The sequence below is a fragment of the Notolabrus celidotus genome, chromosome 22, assembly GCF_009762535.1.
Source record: "Notolabrus celidotus isolate fNotCel1 chromosome 22, fNotCel1.pri, whole genome shotgun sequence".
Classification (NCBI taxonomy): Eukaryota; Metazoa; Chordata; class Actinopteri; order Labriformes; family Labridae; genus Notolabrus; species Notolabrus celidotus.
In genome coordinates, this window is record NC_048293.1 from 13,486,643 (window position 1) to 13,505,028 (window position 18,386).

At 40.0% G+C, this 18,386-nt stretch overlaps 3 protein-coding genes across 6 annotated transcripts in view; 1 reads left to right on the forward strand and 2 right to left on the reverse strand.

Moving 5' to 3' along the window:
- The first annotated feature begins 701 nt into the window (after window positions 1-701).
- Window positions 702-12,520, forward strand: chrm5a (cholinergic receptor, muscarinic 5a). Of its 2 annotated transcripts, none has more exons than XM_034674485.1 (2): window positions 702-1,361; window positions 9,498-12,520. In XM_034674485.1, the coding sequence occupies exon 2, from the start codon at window positions 9,568-9,570 to the stop codon at window positions 11,146-11,148; it is 1,581 nt and encodes a 526-aa protein (XP_034530376.1). In that variant the 5' UTR covers window positions 702-1,361; window positions 9,498-9,567; the 3' UTR covers window positions 11,149-12,520. The 2 variants fall into 2 exon arrangements, with proteins under 2 accessions (XP_034530376.1, XP_034530377.1); XM_034674486.1 differs by lacking the exon at window positions 702-1,361 and adding an exon at window positions 7,837-7,911 and having other exon boundaries at window positions 9,498-12,489.
- On the reverse strand, window positions 11,469-14,765 carry zgc:194887 (uncharacterized protein LOC571819 homolog). The gene is made up of 3 exons (XM_034674487.1): window positions 14,683-14,765; window positions 14,378-14,559; window positions 11,469-13,326 (listed from the first exon to the last, which is right to left on the reverse strand). The coding sequence occupies exons 2-3, from the start codon at window positions 14,523-14,525 to the stop codon at window positions 12,632-12,634; spliced, it is 843 nt and encodes a 280-aa protein (XP_034530378.1). The 5' UTR covers window positions 14,526-14,559; window positions 14,683-14,765; the 3' UTR covers window positions 11,469-12,631.
- Window positions 14,766-15,279: 514 nt separating this feature from the next.
- The window catches only part of LOC117806096 (KATNB1-like protein 1), a 40,456-nt gene continuing 37,349 nt past the window's right edge, over window positions 15,280-18,386 (reverse strand). For all 3 annotated transcript variants that reach the window (XM_034674780.1, XM_034674779.1, XM_034674778.1), the window contains exons 2-10: window positions 17,275-17,387; window positions 17,123-17,163; window positions 16,772-17,042; window positions 16,554-16,669; window positions 16,415-16,465; window positions 16,243-16,332; window positions 16,047-16,142; window positions 15,726-15,819; window positions 15,280-15,623 (exon numbers count right to left, since the gene is read on the reverse strand). In XM_034674780.1, the coding sequence (XP_034530671.1) occupies window positions 15,591-15,623; window positions 15,726-15,819; window positions 16,047-16,142; window positions 16,243-16,332; window positions 16,415-16,465; window positions 16,554-16,669; window positions 16,772-17,042; window positions 17,123-17,163; window positions 17,275-17,382 (900 nt within the window). In that variant the 5' untranslated portion in view covers window positions 17,383-17,387 and the 3' untranslated portion in view covers window positions 15,280-15,590. The remainder of the gene's footprint in view (window positions 15,624-15,725; window positions 15,820-16,046; window positions 16,143-16,242; window positions 16,333-16,414; window positions 16,466-16,553; window positions 16,670-16,771; window positions 17,043-17,122; window positions 17,164-17,274; window positions 17,388-18,386) is intronic.

Genomic DNA, 18,386 nt, shown 5'->3' on the forward strand with positions numbered 1-18,386 from the left:
CCTTGTGAATATGAGCCACTTCCATACATGAATTGATGAAAAATACCTACGGTATATGCTGCAGTTTAGAGTAACATATAGGAGCAGCAGCTGGATTTATTAGTCTATCTCTTTGGTGATTTGATGGAAGCTCATGGAACAGATCAGCAGCTCATCATCTGGATTAAAACATATAAGGTCTTTACACCCATCCAGGACAGTTGCCTAATGCCCAAAGAATAATTCCCCAATCAGCACAATGACACGCATCTACACACACTCACACACACACACTCTCTCACACACACACACACACAAAGGTCTGAATGAAAAAACATCTGTCACTTTAGAAGTCTGCTTATCTGTCCCAGCCATGTCAGCGCTCTGCCATGTGAGCATAAAGGCAGGGATGGTGTTTTATGTTTTCAGATGAGTTTCCTGATAACCACACTGCTTCAGCTTCAATGCAGATCAAACACAGAGAGAGCCTGGAGGGCTGATAACCCCAGTCAATGTCTCTTATTGCTTTTGGGTAAAGCGGGCACAAAAGGAGGCAATTAATAGTTTATCTAACACATAAAAAAGCAGGATTTACACCACCCTCCCTCCTGTCCCCACACCCTCCAAAAATGAATCCCTTGAAGCAACCCCCTGGCCACCTCCTCTACTCCCCCCTCCCTCCCTCCTTCCCGCCGTCCTCCTTACTTCTTCCTCCCTCCCACACTCTGAGGTCTGAGCTGCATGCTCACTGTCCCGAAACATGATGAACCATTCAGCCCTATGGGAATTTCTCCTCTCAGCAAGCTCGCGTCAGCTACATCTGTGTCTGCCAGCCAGAGTCGATGCAGCAGCAGCAGCAGCAGCAGCAGCAGCAACAGCAGTGTGGCAGTGACTTCACTCAGACTCACTCTGTTTCAACTTAACTGAGAGGCAGCACAGTTCATTCGGCTCCAGCTCGGACTGGGAGGAAAAGTTATCTCTTCTCTGCCTTTTCCTCCTCTTTCCACTAATTTACGAATGACTGAGGAAGGATGCTCTTGCAACTTGAGGATACTTTAGTCATGTGGACACACGAAGGCTGCGTTGGATGATGAGGGGAACGTGATGCTGCCTTTAGGGATGACCAAAGCCGCCTGCTTCTTCTTCTTCTTTTCTCCATCCTGTTCCTCCTCTGCCTCTGTGCTCCCCTCTGGCATGCGAGGGTCAAGTCAACAGGATTTCTCATCCACCTCAATCCCCCCTGTGACTGGGCTGCAATCCTGCTCCTCAGTGCCACACTTGACCTGAAGGCAAAACAAAGGGATTAACTATGAACTTTGTTCCCTCCTGGAGACACAGTGTGCACTTTAACAGAAGAATAAGAGATCCAGTGAAAGTCAACTGTGAGTATGTATTCCCTTTTACATCAGTGACTTGTCTCACAGTCTTTAAAGAATCAAAAGTGATTGAACAAGCCTTTTTTGATTGATGCAGATAGGCGTGACCTGGATTTAAGGGGAAATAGCATCATGTGTGCACAAGTGCATGTCTGAGAGGTCTCTGCATGTATTTTTAATGTAGCCTTTTACCTTAATGAATGCAACGGAGGAGGTTCTCCCACAGAGATTCATGTGCACGCATGTGTTCTCAGAAGTCTTGGTGAGGGGGAAATTGCCATACATTACATTTGACAAGTATTTATTGGGTCACGCTACTGCTTTATTTTTAAGCCTATAGGTATTATTTCATAGATTGGCAGAGAGGTGTTTAAGTGTGCCTCTTGACAATGTTGAGCATACATTTGAAACTCTTTTTCTGGTGATTCGACATTTAAAAATCATAGCTGTTGTGAATTTTTCATCCATCTTCTAGGTATTTCCATGAGTGCTTTTAGCCTGTAAGTGGTGGACAGTTCTAAATCTCAGTCCTAGTTTTCCACTCCTTGTCTCCCCTTAATCTCCGTTTAGACTTGTCTCTGATAAAAAGTATCCAAAAATCAAAGCTGTATCCTAAAACGCTAACAGTATGGACCTAAAATGATGAATTATTCTATTTTCTCTTATCCTCCAAAAAGAGAGAAAAAATAAATAATTTGTTTCAAAACCTCCGGCGCACAGGCTCTCAGCCTCCTTTCCCTCCTCCCTTTGATTAAGTGGAAATGACAAAACGAGGAAGGATTAAGCAGTGAACCGTGATTTTAACGAGTCCACCCAGTCCCCACAGATCTTGTGAGGTGTGACAACAATTGTGGAAAGGTGCTGGTGCTCATAAAAGCCCAGGCAGTACATTTCCCACAACATGGAAAAGAAATCAGGACCAGATTATTGACTGTTTTTTTTTGCAGCAATTCTAGTTTTAATTGTATTTTCTGACATTTCTATGGTTTGTGTGAGATGTATGCAGGGATATACTTTGGCATTAGACCTTCTTTTTTTGCTCTAATCCTACATACCAGCATGATATATGTTACATAAATGAACAAACTGATTACCACCCACATCCAAATGTGTTAAACCATTAATTTGTTTTTATGCAAACTTTTGTGGGCATTATGTAATAACAGCAGGGAGTAAAAAGGGGACGTTAAACATCAGACAAACTACCACAAGCTTGAAAACTCTTCACACAAGAACACAGATGAGTCTGAGGCAGTGTCATTATCCAAATGATGGGATTTTAATGAAATGTTGCACATAAAAAAGAACTCCTGGAGGCTTGAAGCATTATCGTTTTTATCTCTTCAAAAACCGTGAAACCACTGGGGCGATCATTCAATAAAGATCATTATATTCTTCTAATGGTCAAATTTGTCAACTCCTATTGAAAAAGAGATTTCCAGTCAAAATACAGAAGAGTCAAAACTAGGATGAACCAAAAGCGTTGTACATGCTTTTTTGTTTGTTTTGGTCATATTCCAGCAAAGGCCACCGACATAAGACACACAAAAATGTATTTTAGATTGCATGTTTCAGATTGAGGTCATACACTCAAACATTTATAATCCCCTTTATTTCTCCTCAAACAGACTGGTGCCAGCACTTCTTAGGTCCTGCTTCAGATTGTCACATATGCAAGAATCTGAACCATGGGTCAGTGGTCTGATAGGACGCTCGAACCCTTGTGCCAAAAAGCTCTGGGCTGATTTGCACATCATACATACTCATCCCACACAGACACACACACACACACACACCTACACACACACACACACCGTGTCCTTTGCGCCTTTGCTTTAACACGCCTCTCTTTTGCTCTCTTCTTCTTCTTCTTCTACTACTTCTGTTGGACTCTCTCATCTTCTCTCTTTTTCTTCCACAAATGCCACACACACACACACACACACACACACACACACGCACACACACACACGCACACACATATACACATTTGCACGATTTGCTTTCACATTTCTGCTGTGCAAAGCAGATGTGCTGCAACCAAAGGAGAGTGGAGAAAAAGGTTACGTATGACTAGGAGGCCTGGTGGGGCCCAGTGTATCAGTGTGTGGAGCTACTGCACAGGAGCTCTGATGGCCAGGAGCCAGAGGACCTGAAGGAAGCCACCCTGCAACATGTCTGCCTCTTCACTCGGATGGATAACATCCAAGTCTGTCCTTGCATGCCCATGGCATAGTTAATCACTGGATCAATAACCAATACTTAGACAGAGAACCAAAACAATCATTCAGGAGGGAGTTACTTTTTGGATGATAGCATGTTAAGGGTGTTTTTCATTTTCTTGATGAAAGTGAAAGTAGGACGTCTTTGCACCGCTCTTTGGATCTTGTATTCATTCTTACACACTGTTTAGTAGGTTATAAATACAGGCAGACTAGGTATTCCACAAGCATCTTTAATTCCATCTCCCAGGGCCAGACAGCATCACTTAGCTCTTCCCCAGTGTGCGTCACATTTGATACCAAACTACTTCCGTAAAAAGTCCAAAAACAGAGGCCACCCTGGACCATATCCACTATTTATAGCGGCGCAGCGCCCGTGTTTACCCCACACTCTAAGTTCTGAGTGTACCATTAGAACACTTCCTGCTTCGATTTAGAAGCTATTAGCTGGCTTGACTTGCTCCACCGGTTGAGGTCAAGAGGTAGAATGAGTTCATACTCTGTGTATTTGCGTGTGCCCAGCAGCATAGCATTCATTGGTGAGTCAGGAATCATTCATTCCTCCAACATGTTTAATGTCATCAGTAGTTAATATTATTTTTGGCAAGGATAATCATCAGTTTGGTAATCCACTTTTTATTCTGAAAATAACACAAAACTCAAAACACTCTTTATTCTGTCTTGTGTATTTTGTTGATTCCCAAAACACTGGCTCTAACCCTCCTGTTACCCTCAAATTTAATAACATAATTTATCCTTGAGATCAATTTGACCCCAGCAATTTAAACCTCCAGAAACTGATTGTTACCATGGTTTATATGTCTTTGTTGACTACCTAAATAGCCCTTTAAATAAAATATATTTTAAGCATAAACACAATTTAAAGCATTTAGAAGGACTTTATTTGTAAAACAGAACATCAAACTGCTGCAAGCCTCTCATGCTCTCATCGATCCCCTGCCTTGTTTCTATGTTATCAAAACGTATGACACAGGACACATCATGGAATGTCTTTAGAGACATAGTGGCTGATATTATAATATTATATCTCAATCTACAGGTTGGAAGTTCGATCCCAGCTCCTGCAGTCACATGCAGAAGTGTCCTTGGTTATAGTGACCTCAATATCATCCAAAACAACCAAAACAAATGTGTGTATAATGTTGATATTTCTTATGTTTTATACAGCTAAAACAGCCTGGGGTCAAATTGACCCCAAGGAACACCAATGCGAAACATTTTTTTTCAGGAAATTGGAACATATCGACATTTTAATTTTATGTTTTCCCAGTTGTCCCCATTACATTAGGAAAACACATGAAGCCAAAAAAAATGATGTTAGTCATTCATTGAGAGATGTTAAACATTGAATGGGGTCCAATTAACCCCTAGGATAATAAGAGGGTCAAGTCTGTCTACCATGCAATTAAAAGCATAATCAGTTTGGAAATATGCTTTGAATAACACTAAGAACCTGTAGCTGTGATTTTTGAGGCTATTTTAAGGCACAGCACTGCTTCAGCTACATGCTAACGTAATTAACCTGTAATCCTTATAGTAATACTGCCTAATGTTAAGCATGATAAACATTTGCCATTAGCATGTTAGTAGCCTAGCTTTTGTAAACACTTACTGATTAACAATAAACACACTGACACAGAATGTGAGACAACACAAGACTTGCCTGGTTAAGCAATTCAACACCTTGGCTATTCTTGGGCACATATGTGTTTAAATGCCTAACATGCTAATGTTTTCCATTTGAGCCAAATGGCAACTTCCGGGGCTGAGATAAGAAGCCTATGTGGAATTGAAAACAAGCTGCAGTTCCTCTGATGGTCACTTGAGGCTGGCCCCAAAACATAGACAATCCCCATTGGACCCAATATTAACAGGTCCAACTTACAGCAGATTTAACCACATGTATTTGTAGCCCAGTACATAAGGACCTTTGGTTTTCTTAGCTATTTTTTCTGTACAGGAGATGGAATTTTAAAAGGATCTCACTCTTCTTCTTTTTTTTTTAAAGATAAAGAGCATTGAATTTTTTTTTATAATTGGGGGCATGGCCACTTTGAGTGACAGATGCTGCTGCTAATAACAGCTTCATTCTGTAAACACAGCTAATGTAGTCTTGTTCGTGTTGTTAGTTCCTTTAAGGGATTTCAATGCAAATATTGGACATAGAAGTTGTTTCAGTGATTGAAAATCCAGTAGTTTTCCATGTTAGCATGTTTGCATTATACAGCAAGTAACAATTTCTCAGTGTCTCCTAGCTTGATAGGTGTTTTTCAATATAACCATGGTGGCTGATGTTAAAATGCCAAGAGTGTATTTTCTTTCATAGAGCTGAAGGCTGGTTGGCTTTAGATATCCAGTGCATGTTGTTATTCTGCCAAAGATTTGGGCAAGCTAGCAGCAGGTTTACTTACTTTGACATACTCTAATAGTTTCTTCTAGTCAGAAGGCATGGTTAACAACTTAAGTATGCTACCTCCACTAATGTCACAACTGCTTTATATACCAGCTAATGTGTTATCAACATGGCATAAAGCCAGCAAAATGATACACAGTCTTTGAATTAGCTAATTAATTTTCCCTCTGGATGGAAGAAGGGTAGAAGACCTATATGCTTTTTCTTTATTGTGAGGGTTTATGCCCAGGTTACAAATAAGATTTAAGAGACAAACTGCACAATTTTGCTCACCAGAAATTGGCATGGACTTCTTTGGACAGATTCATACCCCCCCCCCCCAAGCTTAACAGTGTAATGGTGTAGGGATTTGAGTGATGTGATATGAAATGTCGCCATATAACAAGATATGGCAATCCAAGTCCTGCAGGAGGTCCCCTGCAGTGGCTGGAATGTTATTTGTGTGGGCCTCGGGCTGCTGCTGGCTCTCCTGCTAACCTGGAACTGTCAGACGAATGCCAATAAGAGAGGAAGTCATTTCTCAAGAACGGAGTTGGGATTGATTTAATCCAAAGTGTTTCATTATTGGCAGTAGTTGCATCCATACACTTTATGGGGAGCTTTCCAATAACAAGAGAAGATAAGAGGGGAATTTCTGCATAGCACACAAGGGAGTTTATGTGTAAGAAAGCAGCAGAATACATTATTCCACATGAGGTAAGGCAATTTTGGATGAATGTATCAATAAATGCAGCAATTTGGGCATGAAGAGAAAAATTAAGCTGCATACAGGTTTAGCTTTTTAAGAAAACTTAATTTTCTGCACATTTGAATGAGGAATACGTTAAATAAAATACATCATAAAGCTACACTGGAGCCAGAAATGCATTTTTGTAACCTCCGTTTGATATCCCATCCAGCTACCTAAAAGCTGTGTGCCAGAGCATCCACACCTATTTTCCAGCAGTGGAGGAGAGCCTGAAGGTTGAATTGCTTCATCTCCACAGGGCGAGGGATTTTCTCTGTGGAGATGATTAGCCTCAAAGTTCGCTGATGCTCCACACAGAGAGTAACAAATAGTGTCTCCTCTATTGTGGATTCATGCCAGTGCTGCTGAAGTCATTTATAAAAGTAAGGAATGTTTCTGGAAAGTTTGAACATTTGGAGCTTGGAAGATTGAACACCAGACACAGATCCTGGATTGTGACTTGGCACAGAAGATCCCTTATGTTAAACTAAGCAAGTGGCATTGCTGAAAATACCAAAGGCGTAATGCCAAGTTGGCTGGGGTTGTTCCTGCGAGAAGAGTGTTGTTTCTAAATTGACTGACACTGTTATCTCAACTGAAAGTGTGCATTAGTCTTATAGACACGCCTTATGATCAGCTACAGTAAGTAAAAAGTTCGTGTTTCCCCCACAGAGTAGAATTACTCATCCAACCGTTCACAAATGGACATAGCTATACCTCTGGGAATTTAATGCTGCTTCAATACATTTAATAAAAACCTTTGAGGCAAGGGAAAGACCACATGGCACTGTTATGGATTTGTAGGTCATGAAAGATAAAGTATCATGTGTTAGTAATCTCCATGAGTTCATTTTGAAACATATAGGTCCAGGTTGATATGGAAAGCCCCTCTGTCACTTTTGATGGTGCAGAATTTAGAGATGAAAATGTGTGTGTACACCACCGCTCCAATCTGTGAAGAGGTTGTGTGTGTAGGACAGTGTGGAGGGTATGTGCTGCCCTCTGCTGGTTCAGGGCATGTACGGTAGTTATATATAGTTGGAACCAGCACATGTGCACCAAGAGAGGGAGTGACTCATTCTTCACAGGAGAAGTGCTAAAATACAGTGTGTTGCAACATGAATGAAGTGCAGAATCAGGCAGAGCTGCAACATGTAGTGATAATAACACCAGGTAGGGTTGTGCTTATCTGTCAGCAAGATTTCTTATCAATCCTGTTTGCCCTGAAAACATATCAGTTGTGTTGTAAAAGAACTGTCCAGACCTTTCTAGGAAAAACATGACTTGTGCAATTTCGAAAAAGGGCGTATAGGCAGACTAGAAATAGTCTGATTCCATCAGTGATCAATTAGACTGCAAAGAAAGGAGAATTTTGCAGGAAGTGTGCCTATTGGATTATATTACTGTCCTTTTAATACACTGCTAACACTTTTTGTCAGCAAGTTCAAACTGAAAGCATATTTTTTTTTATTTCACCTACCTCAGAGTTTGGCACAGACTGTTTCTGTAATTTTGCACATGTTAATTTAACTTAAATACAGTATGTTCAGCCACCATATTTAGATTCTATGACTCTATTCAAGTTTTATTCCAATATTGACCCCTTCTTATCGAATAAATGCTAGCAGTTGGGAAACTTATGTTGTAATATTGCACAAATAACCTTTGAGACTGCAACCATAAAAAGCAGCATATCAAAACAGGATACATAAACATGTATATTGACCTGTGTACTTGAGGATGGGGATTGCATTTCAATATCTGGGATATAGCTTTGTATAATGATATAGTAGCTATAATGACCTGTCATTGATATTTATATGAATTTACTCATCCACCAGGCAATCAATCTTGTCCCTGCATCCAAAACGTGCAGGTCATATGAATTGCCAATTGGCGCCAGCAGATGTGACTGTGAATTAGCTTCTCTGTGTTTGTGTTGACCTTGCGGAAGACTTCCAACCTTTGTGTATAGTATTTCCAATTTGTTTTTGCCCCTATGCTTGCTGGGTAAGACTTCCCCTCCCACTGAGTTGATGCCATGATTAACAGATTGACGAGGCTGCATGAGAGATCTTCCTCTCTTTGATGCATTCACTCGGCAGGAACTGAACACAGAAACATCACATAGTATCTCCAATCAATCACGCTGTCCTTACACTCAGCACTGAAGTCATCAGGCTTCATTAACCAGAAGTTAACGATATCATTATGGTCCTAATCATTTGTTTGTTAAGAGGATTTTGTCTCAAACGGGCACATAATCAGAAAACGGCCTTCTTAGTGAGATATGAACAGACATTATGCGATATTAAAGTAGCAGCACAAATTCAGGGCAGGAAACAAAATAATGTAATGACCTGTTTTTTTTTTTTTAAATGCATCACAGATGTTTGAAGAGATTGCCTAAAACTCTCCATATGGTGCCTCACATGAGCTTGATTTGATTAAGTGAACAGCGTAAGGACAATAGCCAAATGACTTCATCTAAGTATGGAAGTGGAAGCAACCTTTTCAATATAAAATTCATACAGACTATCATTCAGTAAAACCGTAAAATCGTACATTTGGGATGAGTGACAAAAAATGATTTTACGTTTTTGTTAAAAGAGAAAAAAAGGAAATAAGAGCATGCAAAGGACAACCAGCCGAGTGTGAACATTTGTTGGTCAGTATGCCCGTGTTATGCCATCTTGTGGTGATGAATGGAACTCTTTAAAAGGTAGAAAAATAACATTTTTTCCTTGTTTTCTTTGCAGAATAACTTCAGGAAAATGACAAACTTGGACACTTTTGTCATGGTTGCATGCTACTAAACACAAGAAAACCATGGAGGGAGAGACCATGTTGAACTCCTCTGTTAACACCAGTACCATGGATATCAACCTCGTCTCCCACAGTCTCTGGGAGGTGATCACCATAGCGACTGTGTCAGCTATTGTTAGCCTGATCACCATTGTGGGAAACGTCTTGGTGATGCTCTCCTTTAAGGTTAACAGCCAGCTGAAGACAGTGAATAATTACTACCTGCTGAGTCTGGCGGCTGCTGACCTTATCATTGGTGTCTTCTCCATGAACCTGTACACCTCATACATCCTGATGGGATACTGGGCCTTAGGAAACCTGGCCTGTGACCTCTGGTTGGCACTAGACTATGTAGCCAGTAATGCCTCTGTCATGAACCTGCTGGTGATCAGTTTTGACAGATATTTCTCCATCACTAGACCACTGACCTACAGGGCCAAACGGACTCCCAAACGAGCCGGGATCATGATCGGGCTGGCCTGGCTGGTGTCACTTGTTCTGTGGGCCCCACCTATTCTCTGCTGGCAGTACTTTGTAGGAAAAAGGACGGTCCCTGAGAAGCAATGCCAGATCCAGTTTTTCTCTGAGCCTGTAATAACCTTTGGGACTGCAATCGCTGCCTTTTATATCCCCGTATCAGTCATGACAATCCTCTACTGTCGGATCTATAAAGAGACAGAGAAAAGGACCAAAGATCTGGCCGAGCTGCAGGGGATTAATTTCACAACAGACCAAGGGGTTCCCCAGCCTCAAAAGACCATTATCAGATCGTGCTTTAGCTGTAAATTAAGATCAACTTCACAAGACAGGACTCAAGCCTCTTGGTCTTCCTCTAGTAGGAGTAATGCAGCAAAATCAACAGTTACCACCAACGATGAGTGGTCCAAAGCTGGTCAGCTGACCACCTTTAACAGTTACGCCTCCTCTGAGGATGAGGAAAGGCCAGTATCTCCAGGTGCATTCCAGACGTCCTTCAGGAACCAAGCCTGTGAGACCGTCAAAAGCGGTGTGGGCAGTGAGAGTGAGCAGCTCAGCAGCTACGAAGAGGACAGCTTTTTCCAGACGCCGCCAAAAAGCAACTCTCAGAAGAGCGGCAAAGGCGTCTCCTACAAGTTCAAGCCTGTGGTCAAAGACACTCACGCGGAGCACCACAGCAAGAACGGAGACACCAAAATGGCCTCGTCAACCTTCTCCTCGGCTGAGTCCATGAGCGTTCCATCCACTTCCTCCACGTCGAAGCCCATAGATGGCTCGCTGAAGAACCAGATCACCAAGAGGAAGAGGATGGTGCTGATCAAAGAGAGGAAGGCGGCTCAGACTCTCAGCGCCATCTTGCTGGCTTTTATCTTGACTTGGACGCCGTATAACATTATGGTGCTCATTTCCACTTTCTGCTCAGACTGCATCCCCGTCTCGCTCTGGCACCTGGGATACTGGCTGTGCTACGTCAACAGCACCGTCAACCCCATGTGCTATGCTCTCTGTAACAAGACTTTCCAAAAGACCTTCCGCATGCTCTTACTCTGCCAGTGGAAGAAGAAAAGGATTGAGGAGAAGCTGTACTGGTATGGACAAAACCCTGTGGTTAGCGCAAAACTGACATGAACTATCTTTTCAGATGATGTATGACAGAGATGTAAATTACCTGTTTGTAATATTTAGGTGATATCAAAGCAAAATAAACTATATCAAGGGGCTGGTACAGCATAAAGTGCTGCTTGTAAATCAGTAGGTTGGCTGTAATGTGTGCTAAATGCAGCTCAAAATTTGGAAAATGAAGAATATATCACATTGTTACATTACACTGCAATTAGTGACACTGTAAATAAACTCTTAATTATTAAAAAATTCACAAATCTCCCAAAAATTGATGATAAAATGCAGGATATGCCATCAACTAACACAGATTATTCCATATCGTACTTTACTGTTTATTCAAGCTGCACACTTTAATATCCAAAGATCATGAAAAAATTGCTCCAGTCTATATTGGTTTTAAAATATATAAAAAAAAATACAGATGTTATTCAAGTTGATGCTCTTACATTCAAAATGTCATAAAACGTGCAGGTCTGTTTTACATTGTAGATATTGTGTTAGTATTGAGAATGCACTTTTTGGAATTGCTATTTTATTTTGAAGGGCTAATAAGTATCGTCCTGATGTCTGAATCTTCTTGCTTGGTCAAGATTGTAACTTGATGATAATTAAAGCCTTTTCACGTGTGCCAAAGTCATCTGTCAGAGGAGTTAAAATAGATCCAGCTTCATTGTCTTTCACATTACATGTTCTTCATTTTATACAATCTGTCCTGCAAAATCTCTAAAAAAAAGAAATAATCCCATAAATTATTTTACAGAAAAACTGATGAGTAACCCCAAACTAAACGCTGCAGGGTTACTGTGCAAACTCTACAGTACAAACCTAAAGACTTGATGGTCTTTTTTACAGTTACAACATGCAAACTTGCAAAACAATATCATTGTTTACATTGGAAGTTGCACACATTTTTGATTACAATCTGCGTATATTATTCTTTATCCTCAGGATATTTTCGTTTTCTGTGCACATTAAAAATACAGTATTTGTTTCTCTGAATTTCTGTGGCTCAATGATCATATTTTCATTGTATTTCTGAACAACTTGTTGTGTACTGTGGCAAAAAAAAGCTGTTTGTGAAATGTTCTGTAAGCATTGGATTGGAGATGAAATACAAAATGTGTTTCACATGTGTCATAAGCTAAAATGTCATGAAGCACATTTGTGTAACTGTGATAAACAAGGAATCTGCACTTGTTATTTGGGGAATGAAGAAAATGCTTTGCTGAAAATACTGTCAAGATGAAAACAAAGCTTGAGCTGAGACCATTCTGCGTTTTTATACTGTCTTCAGAGCTTGTGATTCATTTTTTGTTGTTTTATTTTTTCAGTATTCTGTGATCATGTCCATGCATTTCTGAATAAAATGTTGTGAATGAATGTCCATGTGCAAAGAAAACCTTAAGAAATAACTACACTTTCATTCTGGATAGCCTCCACCCAGCACCATGCAGCATAAAAAAATCCTGAGTATGTGAGTATGCCTTCCTTACAGCTCATCCTTCTTGCAGTCTCCACTGTAAACCAGTTTTACTGTGTCTGAGGGTCTCACCATTAGCCATGCATACTTGCACAGTCGCTCCTTGTTGCAGTCCTTTTGCCAGTAGATGACATTCCTGCGATTGAGGTTGGCGCCAGCACAGGCGTCATACCACCAACCTCCTCCTGGGACCCCCTGAAACTCCAGCTTTGCGCAATTTTGGAAGTAGTTGTCATTGTCTCTGTCTTTAGTGGTGAATTTCTGGTTGTCATGCAGGTAGTTCTCAGTATCCAGAGTCAGAGCATCTACAGCTGTGCCCTGGAACAAACCTAGCCTCAGCCTGTACGCCGATGACTCATCCTCCACCAAGACAGGGTCATACTCCCCTAGCTTGGTGATAGCATCTCGGTCGACTAGTTTTACTCCCAGTTTGTAACGGCCAGGACCACGGGTGAGCTGATGGAGATATTCATTCCCAAGCCAATGATCACCAGTCAAAACCCCAAAACCGTGCTTGTACTCAGCCCAGGTTTGATCGAAATTCACGCTGCTGTTGACAGTGATGTGCTGCACCACAGTCCAGCCCCCCTCCTGCATGGCACAGTACGCCACGATGGGAGAGTTCCCTGGTTTTATCAGGTACACGCCATCTCTGGCCTTCCCTGAAGAAGTCATTAGCATTTCATAGCAGTCTCTGGGCAGCCCTGTTGAGCAGATAAACTGATCAGTCATTGCAGTTTATTGAAAGTCGGATTTCTTGTCATTTGGTTGTAAAAGGTCTTTCTCTAAACGTATTCTTTTAATAAGAGCACAAGTATCTGGTGCTCATTTCCAATGTACAGATATTTGAAGCAAAAACAGTTAAAAAAATGGATACTATGCAGCAAGTGGATAGTTAGTTTAGCTAACAAAGACTAGAAATAGCACTAAAGTTGACAGACAAATAATAAAAAATCTGTTAGCTAACATAACATTGATTTACCATATAACATCATAACATTGGTTTGGTAAATCCATAGAAAAATGTTTTAAATGGCTATTCTTTAACACTTTTTTTTGCCTCACCATGATTGAACTGGTCACACCATCATCAAAATGTAAACACTTTGTTTCTGTATTTATACAGTTTAACAAAATGATTTACAATACAGTCATATTTAAGCTTGATAATTGCTAGTGTATATCTTTGATACATTGCTAGTGTTCTGATATCTTTGGAAGACTCCCAGATTTTGTATTTTCTTTTAAGTATTTGCTTAGCTTAAGTAATTGGGTGCTAGCTTTAGCTGCACATTTCAAAGAGTATCGCAGTAGCATAGCGTAAATTACTTTGAAAACTACTCTGTTTACAACTTGAAGATATTTAGCTTTAGCAACACTGTGAAAGGGAGTGATGTCAGGAATTTTTCAGCAGACTATCTGTCAGTCTCCAGGTAATCATAGTTAAACATTGATCATCTAACAAACCATTACAGCTGTTTGTCTGCACAATTATCTTCATCAATGTACCAATCACATTAATGAGTCACTAAGCATTTTTGCCTGGACTTTGATCCTCATTACAAAACCAGGAAACCATGACAATATTCTAAAATAAAGATGATTTAGCATCTGAACACACAAAGACCTGTGCAGGGCTGCACCATTACCAACACTGTGAAGACTCTGAACAAATAAAACAGCTGAAATTAAAATACTTTATGTAAATATTCAGCAAAAAAAAAGGTTAAAACTGAAAGTGAAAGTCTATGTTACCTTTCATTCCAGTGTTTAGGACCAAGTTATGTTGATCTGGGGGAATGAGGTTCAGGTTCTCAGCTTGGAGATGCTCCATGTTAACTCCAGCCACACAGAGAAGCAGCAGCAGGGCAGGCGATGCCAGCCAGTATCTTGAGCTCTTCATCCTTCACGCTCCTCTGCTTTCAAACCAGCTGTGTCTAGATGTTGACAGGGTTCTATCAGTTTCTTGAAAAGTTTAGAACTTAAAAATAACCCCGAAATCTACAAAAATGTGCTAAAGAGGAAATAAAGAAGGTAAAATGTAATACTAGTGTGCTTACCTTCAATAGATCCGTCTGTACCCAAATCTGTTCCCACACTCCGGCTGTATTAAACTACTGACTGACTGAATGCAAACAGTACTTTCAACTGCTGAGAGCTCACTGAAATGCTCCTACACGGCCTTTCCTGCTCGGTTGCAGCTGGACTTCACCCTCAGGTTCACATCACAGTGACATCAACACTCTACTTATCTGTGTCCAGTGGGATAAATCCCCATGTAAATGTAGAGATATGAGCTATTTAAACCATATCTCTGCCTGACTTAAATCACTTCAGGACTGAATGAGGCTGAAGTCCAAATTAGATTGCATTGTGGGGGTTTGACTGAAGTGTGTTGCTGGTGATTTGGCACTTTATTTTTCAGTCTGATATTTCATCTAAGTCCAGCGCTGAGGTTAAGTACAACACGTACAGTTCTACAAAAATGTACTTTTGACTTTTTGCAAAAGTCAGTGTGAACATGCTAATGCTGTCATGTCCTCCTGAACAAAGGAATTATCTACACCTCTGTCACAAATATTCATACAAAGCAAACCACAAAACTTACCAATACAATTTTAAATAAGCATTTATTTATTTGAGAATGTATTGGAGGAGAAATAAAATATAGAACAAAGTTCTTATGGTGAAACTCACAATGTGATCATATTTACAACATCCAACCTAGTCAAAAGAAATAAAACAAACATTTCAATGTATATTGCACACTGTCAGTACTTCTGTTTAAGTTGCTGTGAAAGCCAATAAATACATCAGGTTCTACAGACATCAACACAGTATAAATAAAAATCAGAGTAAAAGGCAGTACTCAGTAGAGAAGACTGCAATCACATGATTTGACCAAGGATTCCACAATTGCACAGAGATTCCACGAGAGAGCTAACTGTTATCTTGCTCTTCGATGTCATCAGGTAAGCTGAGACAGAAAGGAATCAACGACCTAAGGGAAAAAGATGATTCACATTAGACAAGGACATTTTGTATGAAAATTCAGAACCAACTGTGACAGCGGTAATGATTTATTCATACATGCAACACTGACCTTTGCCATGTCTCCTGCAGTACCTGGAACAAACTTCAATGATGGTTCCTGATGCCATAAATCCAACAATTGCTGATTAAAAAGCTGGAAATTTCTGTAACAAAAAAAAAAATACTTTATTACAATGGCTGTGTTACATTGTGCTGATACTGAATATTATGGTAAACTATCACTATATTTACATTTCACTGCAAGGTTGTTTTGCTCTTCAGTTGCTGTTTAAACATGTATTTTAATTTTTTGTTTGCTGTGTGCTATTTTCTTTTCCCCCTAAGTGTTGCTGCTTTAGTGAAATTCTATACAGTAACCCAGTAAACTTACTTATCTGTCGTTGATCCACTAAAGCCACTTGCTCTTAGCTCCTCACACCAGTTTATCAAAACTGAATGTATCCACTTTAAGCCAACATTCAGATACCTGTGGAAATAAAAGAGTGTTTCATTCCTTGGAATTTCTGTACATAAGTTATCTTGCTTTATAAGGCCTGGCTGAGGTCCATTACTGCAGGGATACTCACTCTTCATATGGATTAGTGAGGACTTTCTTAACTAAAGGGAATAGGTCAACACAACAGCCAATGGAGATCCTTGGAGAATCCTCCTCAATGCTGCAGAGAAAAAATATCTGAGTAACATTCACTTCACTTGTAATCAATGTTATTTGATACTTTAAAGATTTAGCTCACTCACCTTTTGCTTATCAGTGGGAGAAAATCAACTAACACGCCAATGTCTTGGATTCTGTATAAAGACAGTGAAGTTTCAATACTTTTACATTTCCAGAGATCCTGTTGCAAGTCACTTTGTTAAGCATTTACACAATATTTACCTTAGAAAGTATGTCAACAGCTCTCCAACATTTCTCTGCCACAGTGTCAAAGACACTTTTAGTCTCAGGTTTCTTCCAAAGAGCACGTCAGTCATAGTGCTGTGATCCCGTGTGAGCTGAAAAACATTGTCAGATTCAGTTTTTATCTGCATATCAGTAACAGTAAAAACACAACTCAAGAAACAGAAGTAAAGTCTGAGGAGTGCAGTATTTCTAACCTCAGTGAGCGTACAGTAGTCTGCTTGTTCAGAACCAGTTCTTCCAGTCTTGTGGTTATTATTGACACTTAAAGGGAAGTCCCAAGGGTCCATGTCAAATATCTCCTGGTGCATGTCCTGCAAGCAGTTCATCTCATTCTCCTTGTTTGCAGCATCATAAGTCCTCCCACTCACTATCTGCTTCCTCCGGGCCACTGCCATGTGATAGGTCTTCCTCTTACATGACACTACCCGCTTCAGTCTGCCGCTGCCAGAGCGACTCACTGGATTCCTGAGTAGGGGGAAGTTTTTTCAACCAAATTGCATCATGCACTTAAACTGTGACAAAGCTACAAAATATGCAAGACCTACCTCTTTTTGATAAAGTTATCCTCATTCTTATCGTACTCCTCCTGCATGTTAAATATATATTTTACATTAGGATAAGTACCACAATTATAAGATAAATACAGTTCTGATATACAAGTGTACATTTGTGTAATATTACGGGTAAAGCAGCTTACATGTTTTGTGTTTCTCCCATGAGTATACGTCACTCTATATGGGGTTTCATCACGATGTAAGGCATGGCCAAGATTTTGGGACTCTCCATCTTCACTGTTGGAGTCCATTATACCTAGACACAGCCACACACAGCCACACACAGCCACACACACACACACACACACACACACACACACACACACACACACACACACACACACACACACACACACAAACAAATTAATCAGATTAAAATACTATAACCCGGACACAAAAAGATCTAACTCTATTCCTTAACTTAAACAAAATATATTGTAAGTAAAGCATTCCAAAATACTGTTTTTGAATTATATCGTATGTTTGTGTCCTAATTATTATGTTTCTTTCTGTTTGTTTCAAATTATGATTGATGTGTTTGTGTTTACATAGTCCAGTACTTTAACCATTTTACTTACTTTTAAACCATCATACACAGTTTTAAGATTGCAATGGCACGTACACTTTAATAGTAATGATGCATATTTCTATTACAGTACGTACTTACATTTTTAAACATTACTGTACTTGTATTACATAAATATTTAAGATAGATATGCTGTTCTTTACTGTGTTTACATTTCCTTACCGAGTTAACATTGGGTGTGCACACAGGTCATCAGGTTTTTTATAAAAATTATCTTAACACCCCCAAGAACCTGCCACTCTCATGCACATGTTCTGGACTTGTCCAAAACTGAACAGTTTTTGGGAGTCCATCTTTAACACCTTGTCAAACGTTTCTGACACTTCATTAGAACCATGTCCTTTTCTAGCCCTGTTTGGAGTGACTCCAAGGATCATCAGTTTGACTAAACAACAGACCAACATGATAGCTTTTTGTACTCTCTCAGCAAGAAGGATGATATTACAAAAGTGGAAAGAACGATGGCCACCTGTATATGGACACTGGGTAAGAGAGGTCATGTACTATGACCAACTAGAAAAGATAAGATACACTATAAAGGGGTCAATTAAGAATTTCTTTGACACTTGGCAACCTTTCTTAACTTTCTTTGAAACTCTAAGTGCTGACAAAATCTTAGTGTGTAATGTGTAGATGTATGTGTACGTGTATATTGTGTAGGTATGTATG